The 8993-nt window shown below is 62.6% G+C and overlaps 1 protein-coding gene across 3 annotated transcripts; it reads left to right on the plus strand.

Annotated features, from left to right (window-relative positions):
- On the plus strand, positions 383 to 8820 carry TAF1C (TATA-box binding protein associated factor, RNA polymerase I subunit C). 3 transcript variants are annotated; one of them, XM_021093729.1, is made up of 15 exons: positions 383 to 617; positions 2827 to 2965; positions 3879 to 3960; positions 4134 to 4231; positions 4309 to 4398; positions 4494 to 4567; positions 5174 to 5412; positions 5507 to 5623; positions 5695 to 5812; positions 5896 to 5967; positions 6075 to 6210; positions 6295 to 6438; positions 6872 to 7046; positions 7128 to 7265; positions 7343 to 8820. In XM_021093729.1, the coding sequence occupies exons 2-15, from the start codon at positions 2828 to 2830 to the stop codon at positions 8311 to 8313; spliced, it is 2592 nt and encodes an 863-aa protein (XP_020949388.1). In that variant the 5' UTR covers positions 383 to 617; position 2827; the 3' UTR covers positions 8314 to 8820. The 3 variants fall into 3 exon arrangements, with proteins under 3 accessions (XP_020949388.1, XP_020949389.1, XP_020949390.1); XM_021093730.1 differs by lacking the exon at positions 383 to 617 and adding an exon at positions 3152 to 3210 and having other exon boundaries at positions 2829 to 2965; XM_021093731.1 differs by lacking the exon at positions 383 to 617 and adding an exon at positions 3238 to 3302 and having other exon boundaries at positions 2831 to 2965.

Raw genomic sequence — 8993 nt, forward strand, 5'->3', positions numbered from 1 at the left:
GTTAGTTAAGCACAGGTGGGGTTCGCACGGCCATCAACCTGGACTTCACTATTGGAATTTTTTTTTTTTGTCTTTTTGTATTTTTCTAGGGCCGCACTCCTGGCATATAGAGGTTCCCAGGCTAGGGGTGCAGTCGGAGCTGAGGCCGCCAGCCTACGCTAGAGCCACAGCAATGCTGGATGTGAGCCGCATCTGTGACCACAGCTCAGGGAAATGCCGGATCCTTAACGCACTGAGCGAGGCCAGGGGTCAAACCCGTAACCCCCTGGTTCCTAGTGGGATTCCTTAACCACTGAGCCACCACGGGAGCTCCCACTATTGGATTTTGACGGGATTTTGTTTTTACTGCCCACAGGGCCGCCTCCACCCCCCATTCCCCCTCCGCCCGGGAGGTGGCGCTCTGGGGCGCCCATGAGGCCAGGCTGGGAGGCGGGACTTCCTGCCTTCGAGGAAGTACTTCTAGCCCAGCCCGGAAGTCAGAATATTCGCTGTTGTGGGAGGTCCCGTGGAGGGAGTTGAGCTTGGATTCAGTTTTCGGGCTCCCTCGTGGCGCGAGGGTCAGGCGAACGGCCCGCGGAGGTTCGTTTCTCAGGCGACCACGGCGAAGCCTAGGCCACGTAAGTGTGCACGCCGCCTGGCCGGCACTCAGCGGCAGGTCCCTCTGCTCAGGTCCGCGGGCTCCGAAGTGGTTTATTAGCAGCCGCTGGCTCCCGGAGTTGGGAGGATCCCGCCGCTGTAAAGCGTGGTAGCAACAACTGTCTGACACCCAGCGCTTGGTGCGAGATCTGTCTTGCTATTGTTGGGTTGAACTTCTGGAGCCTGGAGGTGGATGGGGAAGGCTTGGACGAGGGGATGTCTGAAGGGAAGGGCTGCCAGCATCCACTCTCCCATCCTCTGGCAGGCGCACCTTTTGCCGTGCCCGGCCTGGAATTAATGCCGGTGACTAACCCTGCATCCTTGGATGTCGAAAGGGGCTTGGAGAGCCCAGCCCGAGGGCGGGAAGTCGAGGCTGTCTTGTCTTGGGGCTTCTCTGAGATCATGGGCTCCACTAGCGCCCTCAGCCTATGTATTTGTAAGGCTGTTTGGTTTCTTTCTCCTCTCTTCCATTCGTTCTGGATTTGTTCCTTCAGCTTATAGATGTTGATTGTTACTATGTAGCAAATACCAAGGCACTGGGGATAAGGTCCCTTCCCCAGGGGGACTCTTAGAACAGTTTGGAATCACATAGCTTCATCCATAAGTCTCTAACCCCACACCGGAAGGCGTTCTTAGGAGGAAGGGTGCAGGGTGTTTGTTGTGGGCTAGGGTTGGGAGAACTGGGAGAAGTGTCCTGACTTGCAATCTGAAGGGTGAGTAGGATTTTTGTAGGTGGGTAGGAAGGGCAATGGGGCTCATTCTAAGCAGAGAGATAGCGATAAACGGTCCTGAAGTGAAAAGACACATTCCCGCCACTGCCCTCTCCTGTTACGGAAAAGAGAATGACAGCAGCAGCCAGACGCCAGGATCTCAAGAATGAATCAGATACTGTCTCTGCCTCTGGAGAGCAGTCTCGCAGAAGAGAGAAGACTACACAGAAACCACAAGTAGAATGAGGCCCAGAGAAACACATTCATTCATTTGACAAGTATTTACTTCACTTACTGTGCAGTGGACACTTCACGGGGTGCTGAGGGTACATGGATGTTGGAGGTTACAGAATAAACAGGCACAGTGCACCTGCTGTTGCTGGGGAAAGGGTTTTGCTTCCTGAAACTCTCATGCTGGTGTTTCCTTCTGGATGCACAGGAAAGCGAGTAGTGGTTCCGAACTTGGACTTTGAGTCTGGTGGAGGATCACGCTGTTGGCCTTGGGAAAGTCACTCTTTGCTGAGCCTCAGGGTCCTGAACTCTGTCTTAGAGGCAGAGGAAGAGTGAGACATGTAGTACCTTTGTCTGGCAGATGCTGGTGCTCAGTCAGTGAGCGCTGCTGTTATTTTTGTGGTTAATTAAAAAAGGGAAGAGGGGTTTGGTGTTCCAGTTGTGGCTCAGTGGGTTAAGAACCCAACTAGTATTCGTGAGGATGCAGGTTCAAACCCTGGTCTCGCTCAGTGGGTTAAGAATCTGGTGTTGCCATGAGCTGTGGTGTAGGTTGCAGACTCGACTCAGATCCCACGTTGTTCTGGCTGTGGTGTAGGCCGGCAGCTGTAGCTCCGATTCCACCCCTAGCCCAGCAACTTCCACTTGCTGCAGGTATAGCTGTAAGAAGAAATGGGAGGAAAGAAAAAGGAGGGATTATTTTTCTGCTTTTCTAGGACACTTTGTATTTACCAAAGGCCTTTGACGTAAATTTATTATTCAACACACAGTCAGCTACATTTTTTGGAAGGTACTTTACCTGTCAGTGGGAAGGCAGACAAATAAGATTCGTTGTCCCTGGCTTTGGGGACTTGAGTTTGTCTTGAGCGTGTCGTCTGAGGATGTATAATTAGGATATATGAAGGAGCGGGATGGAAGCTGACCCCTTGCCACCTGACTTGGTCCCGTCACCTACCTCCGGGTTCATTCCGTGGCTGCCTGGTTGTTCAGGGGGTGCCACATGCCTTCTGCCTCTGTGAAAACCACACCCTCCCCTCCCCTCCCTCCTGGCTGGCTGGTTGGTGTTCATGGAGCACTTATTACTGTCTGGCACTAGGCTGCATGTTTGTTCTTTGTTAGCTGCTTCCCCAAAGAAACTCTTCCCCCCTCGGGGCCCTTTTTGCCTTCCCTGCCTTCCCAGGAACACTGGCAGCTGCCGGCAGGTTCTGGTCTCTGAGCAAGGCCAGTGTGACGTGTGGCTCTCGTTTTCCAGGATGGACTTCCCCAGCCCGCTCCCGCCCTCTTTGTTTATGACCGGCCCCCTTGGTCTGAGCGGTGTCCCTGATGTGTCCTTCATGTGCAGCTGGAGAGACGCGCTGACGCTGCCGGAGCCCCAGCCCCGGGCCTCTGAGGTGAGGGTGGCGGGGGGGGGCCCGGGTGGTGCGCCTGGCCCCCCGCTCCTCGCACAGATCCGCGCCGGAATCCTCTCCTTTGGGGACCAGGGATGCTCTGCCGTCCACCGAGGGCTCCTGAGCGGGAGCTGTTGGCTTGCTTTCCTGCCTCCCTCTCCCTCTTCTTTCCTTCCTCTATCTGTCCAGCAAAGACTCACTGAACAGCCACTCCTGTGGGCCAGCTGCCTTCCGGCCTGGCATCCAGTGTAAGTCAGATGCTCTCCCTGCCCCAGGGGAACAGAGGGAGCTTGAGCCAGAGTAGACGAGTGAACAGGCCCAAGGATGAGATCACTACAGAGTAAGCGAAATCCAAAGGATGCCCATCCAGCCCAGTGGGCCGGGGGCGCAGGGGTGGGCAGACCTCCCGGAAGCCTAAGCCAAAGGGTTACACCAGGCAGAGGCCATGGGGCGGGGGGCGTGTTCCTTGGCAAGGCTTCCCTGAGATTGCCCCTCCAGAAGCCTCACTTGCTGGCTTCCTGGCGGGGAGCTGAGCTGTCTCAGGCCAGCCCCGCCTTGGGAGTGGGGCGGCCTGTAGGTGCCCTGAGTTAGTGACCACACAGTCTCTTGGGTGTCAGTGAGATTCAATTGGGATTCGGGTTGGCGGGTAAAGGCTCAAGGGCCTGTTTGAGAGCCAGTGGAGCCTGGAGGTCAAAGCACAGACTGAAGTCAGGCCGCTGGGCTCCAGTCCCAGCCGTCGACTTGACTGGCAGTTGCCAGGGACAGGGGCCGGCCTCCCTGGGCCTCCATGGTCTTCGTCCGTAGAGCGACCGATGCGGCTCCTCGCGCAGATGGAAGGAGCTAGGGAAGGACAAGAGCGAGCGAGGCCCTGGCCAGGAGCACCCTGTCACGTATGGCCGTGGTTGTGTTTCCTCAGGACGGGGCGCCGCGCGTGGCCAAGCGCCTGCTCTGGGAGCTGGACGCCCCTGGGCCGCTTCCCCTGCTGCCTCCTGGTCCCGGTAAGGACCTCCAGGCCTGGGGCCCCTCCCCGTGCTCCCAGCTGCACCTTTTCCCCGAGGCCCTTTCCTCTCCCAGCTGATTCCTTCCGCCCCACAGGGTCCTTGGCACCTCTGGGCACCTGGGCCCCCCAGCCCCTCTCCTGGGCCCTTCCCCAGCCTCACTCTTCCCTCAGATCCCTGGGATCCTGGCGTGACTGCCCGGGACCTGCTTTTCCGGGGAGGCTACAAGTTCCGGAGACAGCCCCGAGCCGTGCTGGATGGCACTGAGCAGGTAGGTGGCCCCTCCCGGGGGGACGTGCTGTGCGGCTGGGGCCGCGCCTGGTGACCCCGCCTCCTCTCCTCCTGCAGCTCAGCCGGTTCTTGTGGGACCATGGGGACATTGCCTTTGCACCCCTGGGGCAGCTGATGCTGGAGAATTTCAAACTGGAGGGAGCGCAGGTGCGTACCCCCTGGCCAGCCAGGAGAGGGGCCCCCCCACTTCACGCCACGGTGAGCCCCAAGCTGTGTGAGCTTGACGAGGCCTTTCCACACAGGGCCGCTCTAAGAAGAAGACAGTGGTCAGTGTGAAGAGGCTCCTCGAGGACCTCGGTGGACACCAGCCCTGGGGGCAAGTGGCCAGTGAGGGTGGGATGGGTAGGCCTCGCCGGGGGTGGGGCAGTGGAAGGAGCCAGGGCACAGATGCTGGTTTTTGTCACAGTTGCTTTCACATCACCGCCCCCGCCGCCCCCCAGTGCAGTCACGAGCCGTACTTGCTCATACAGAGCTCCCACCTGCACTAAGGGGAGGAGGGACTGTACATCCATGGACTCCAGGCATGGCTGCATCCAGGTGTTCAGATGTTAGTAGGGCTCTATCTCTTGTATTTTCTCATCCACTTGCCTTTGCCTGGCCTAATTCTTAGACAGGCTGTTTCCAAGGGGCAGCAGGATGACTTAGGAGTCCAGGGAAGGGGCCACTGTCCTCTCTGAGACATCACGCCCGGGAAAGGTGTGGTTGGCCTGGCGTGGCTGAGCTGATCACTCCGACCAGGGGCAGTGGCCGACTCCGAGTGGCCAGGTCTGGGTCGTGACACCGCAGCAGCGCAGGAAAAGGGTGGGTGGTTTCCCGAAACAAAAAGTGCTAGGTTGATTAAAACATGCGACGACATCTGGCTTCCCTTGGGATGGTCCCCTGTCCCCCACAGCCTGACCCTCCTGCTGTCCTCTCCCCGCAGCTGTCCCTGGGCTTACCTCAGCTACCGCCAGCGCCGGTTCTCCATCCTCGGGGGCCCGATCCTGAGCACGTCGGTGGCGAGCCTCCTGGGAGAGCTGCTGCACGAGGAGCTGGCCCTGCGGTGGCAGCAGCTGCTCCTGGATGACACCTTCACCGGGGGTGCGCTGGCCTGGGTGCCCGGGAGGACGCCAGTGGCCGGGCAGCTGGTCTACCCCGCGGGAGGTGCCCTGGACAGGCTGTGTATCCTTCCTTGCTGGGCATGGTCAGGGATGGGCAGGAAGGTGGGGGCTTGAGTGACCAGAGCTCACGACCTCATCCTTAGCGAGGGGTACAGATTTCCAGAAGGTCAGTCTGACCCCAGGCGGTGAGCCCCGGGTTCTCGGAGGCCCTGGCCACATCCAGCTCCGGGGACCCGTCCGGCAGGTGGTGACCCGCACCGTGCAGGGAGAAGGTGAGGCCCACAGACGCTCCCTCCCGCGCCCACTGACCCACCGCTCGAGCCTGACCCTCTCCATCCTGCAGCTCTGCTGGCTGTCCGCTCTGACTACCACTGTGGCCTGTGGAAGGTCGGGAAGCAGGGCCAGCCGGCCCCGCTGCAGGTGCTGCAGGTCGAGAAGGGGGCCACAGGGATCAGCCTCAGGTGAGGGGGCTCAGTGGGGCGGGTCTCGTGGAGACGGACGTGGAGAGGGGGCGGGCCAGCGTTGACACCTGTGTGCCCCGTAGCCCTCACCTGCCCGGAGAGCTGGTCGTCTGCAGCCGTTCTGGAGCCGTCTGCCTGTGGACCCCCCAGGACGGGTAATGCCCCTTCCCCACAAAACCCCTCCCCACCAGCACATGGCTCCCCCACGTGCTGGACCCCGGGCCAGCGCGCCTGTCCCCCGACAACCGGCCGTCTCCCTAAGGCTGCGGCAGATCTACAAGGACCCCGAGACCCTCGCGTTCCAGGACCCCTCTCCCTGGCGCTGGGCAGACTTCACTGCCCACCCTCGAGTGCTGACTGTGGGTGATCGCACGGGGGTGAAAGTGGTGGACACGCAGGTGAGGGCAGAGCTGGGCCCAGTGGAGGGGGGCAGCGGAGGGGGCGCCGTGGCCCATGGGAGCCTGACCTGTGCGGCTCCCCAGGGCCCACCGGGCTGCGGTCTGCTGCTTTTCCGCGGAGGGGCCGAAGCCTCGTGCCAGAAGGGGGAACGTGTGCTGCTCACCCAGTACCTGGGGGGGTGCAGTCCCGAGTCCCTGTTCGCCACACTACACCTCGTCTGCACCCAGGTGAGTGGGGCCTTCTCCTCCGTCCTGCACTGTCTCACGTGTCGCTGGAGACGGTCCAGGACAACTGCAGGGGGTGGGTGGGGGTGGGGGCCAAAGCTGGACGACCCCCCTGCATGTCAGCTAAAGAGGAACAGCGCCCCTGCCAAGCCGCCCGAGGACCCTGGGGTTAGTGGTGTGTCTCAACCATGGGTCCAGGGTGGGTGAGCTCTGGAAAGGTGGGGAAAAGCCTCTCCTGAGACCCTTCTCCCAGCACCGCCTGCTCTGGAAAGGCCTCCCGAGCAGGGCTGGACAGGTGGAGCCAGAGAAGGGGCTGGGCCGGGAGTTCTGTGACCCCTCAGAGCCATGTGGGGTCCTGGGGAGGGCCATGGGGCCACCCGGGGAGACCCCCCCATGCCCCAGTCACCTCCCCCGCGTCTTCTTTCCGGGCCCCCAGTTCTCCCTCTACCTGGTGGATGAGCGCCTCCCCCTGGTGCCCCTGTTCAAGTGGAACCACGGCCTGCCCTCCGCTCCCCTGCTGGCCCGGCTGCTGCCCCCACCCCGCCCCGGCTGCCCGCGGCCGCTGCTCCTGGCGGGCCAGGCCGGGGAGCTGCAGCTGCTGCAGCTGGCAGGTGAGGGGCCAGGCGCCGGTGGGGGCGGGAGCGGGCGGGGCTGGGCCTGGGCAGGACCTCAGCCGTCTGTCTTTCCTCCAGGAGAGGGGGCCTCCACAGCCCGGCTGGCCGGGCCCCCCCAGTCCCTCCCTTCCAGGAGCGACTCCCTCTCTGCCTTCCCCCTGCTGGAGCCCAGGAGGCAGAAGCGGCTGCAGGAGCGTCTGAAGGCGCCCACCATAGGTGCGCTGGGGCGACAGAGTGGGACTGGAGAGCCTCACAGCCGCCAGGCCGTGGGGTCACTGTCATTCTGTCTCCAGGTCTGGCCGCCACCATCCCGCCCTCTGCCTCCCCGTCGACCCTGTCACTCTTCCAACTTTCAGCAGCGGGAGACGTCTTCTACCAGCACCTCCACCTCCAGGCAGACCCCGGGCCCGACTCCACTGCCTCCACAGCCTCCTGGACCCCCCAGGCCACTGCCCGCTGCAGGCGGTGGCTGGAGGCCCTGCTGGAGGTGCCCCCGGCTGCCCCTGTGTGGGCCGCACCCACCTTCTCCCACCGCCGCCTGCTGCGCTGCTTTGAGCGACAGCAGCTTGACAGGAAGCTGCCCGAGGGCCTGCGTGCGGCCATGGCCCAGGGGCGGCTCCTGCGGCGGAGGGACCTGGGCCTGCCCCCCACTGAGGAGCGGCCCCCCGCCCCTGAGCCCGGCCCCGGGGATGAGCTCAGCGAGCGTCTGGAGGCAGCCTGGGAAGGCCGGGTGGCAGCCTGGTGGCAGAGACGGCAGGGCCCCAGCTCGGGGCCCGGGAAACAGCCCAAGCGGCCCAAGCGCCGGACTCAGCTGTCCAGCACCTTCTCCTCACTCAGCGGCCGCCTGGATCTCTCGGATGCCCCCAGTCCCCCTCCCAGCCCAGACTGGACACCTGCTGAGGCCCGGCCTCAGCCCCCAGTGACCCCGCCCTCCCAGGACTTGACCCAGGAGCCATGGGCCCACGGTGTCCCCTCGGAGCGGCAGCAGACCCTTCGCGACTACATGGCTGAGCTGCCGCTCCGAGGGGACACCCCAGGGGGGGCCTCTGTCCCCTCCTCCCAGACCTCCAGCATCCGGGCCACCCCCTCCAGGAAGCAGGCCCTCCGGGACTGCTCAGTCAGGCTGCCGCTCCGAGGGGACACTCCCAGGGGTGCCACCGTGTCCTCATCCCAGGCCTCCAGCATCCGGGCCACTCCCCGACAGCCGGCAGCTGTCCCCTCCGGCTCTCAGCCACAGCGGAAGAAGCCCCGCATGGGTTTCTGAGGCCGGACACGCCGCCCACCTGAGACGCCCACCTGAGAGCCCCTCGCCCCAACCCGCTGTGCCTTTGGTGGTTGAAACGGGAAATGGAGAGCAGTCTCCAGGGTGCAGCGCCTCCTGCTTCCTGAAGGCCTTTGAGACCATAGGCGGCAGAAGCGAGGAGGAGCCACGTGGAAGGAAGGACGACAACCGGTCATTTCCCCTGTAGCTCCCGCTCCAGGCCGGCCTGAAGGTCAGCAGCGCCGGGACCCCCTCCCACCACAGTGTTGGGCTGGAGAGCAGGGCCTCCGGCAGCCGAGGGCTCCGCTGCACGCGGCCGCTGTGCCATTGGGGTGCCCGTGCAGGCTCCTGCGTGGTGGGTGATGGTGAAAGGAGCTGCCACGGAGCTGCTGGTGCTCCTGCGTGTGTGTGAGGAAGTTTCTGTCACAATCCGATGTTTTGTAGGGGAGGCACTTTGGACCCCGTTTAGGGGTTGAATAAACTTGTCGGCTGAGCCGTTTTGCACGGTCATGTTTCTCGGGCTGCATCTCACGTGGTTTTAGGGTCCGATGCCTCAGCCCTGGAAGTGACACAGGACTCGGGGCGCGACCTGGGTTTCCGATCACTCGTGAAGAGGGATGTAGCTGCCGAAATGAGTCTAGCGTGACTCGCAGGTGTATTCAGTAACCCAGTAAAACAGGGAC

Source organism: Sus scrofa, chromosome 6, assembly GCF_000003025.6.
Source record: "Sus scrofa isolate TJ Tabasco breed Duroc chromosome 6, Sscrofa11.1, whole genome shotgun sequence".
Classification (NCBI taxonomy): Eukaryota; Metazoa; Chordata; class Mammalia; order Artiodactyla; family Suidae; genus Sus; species Sus scrofa.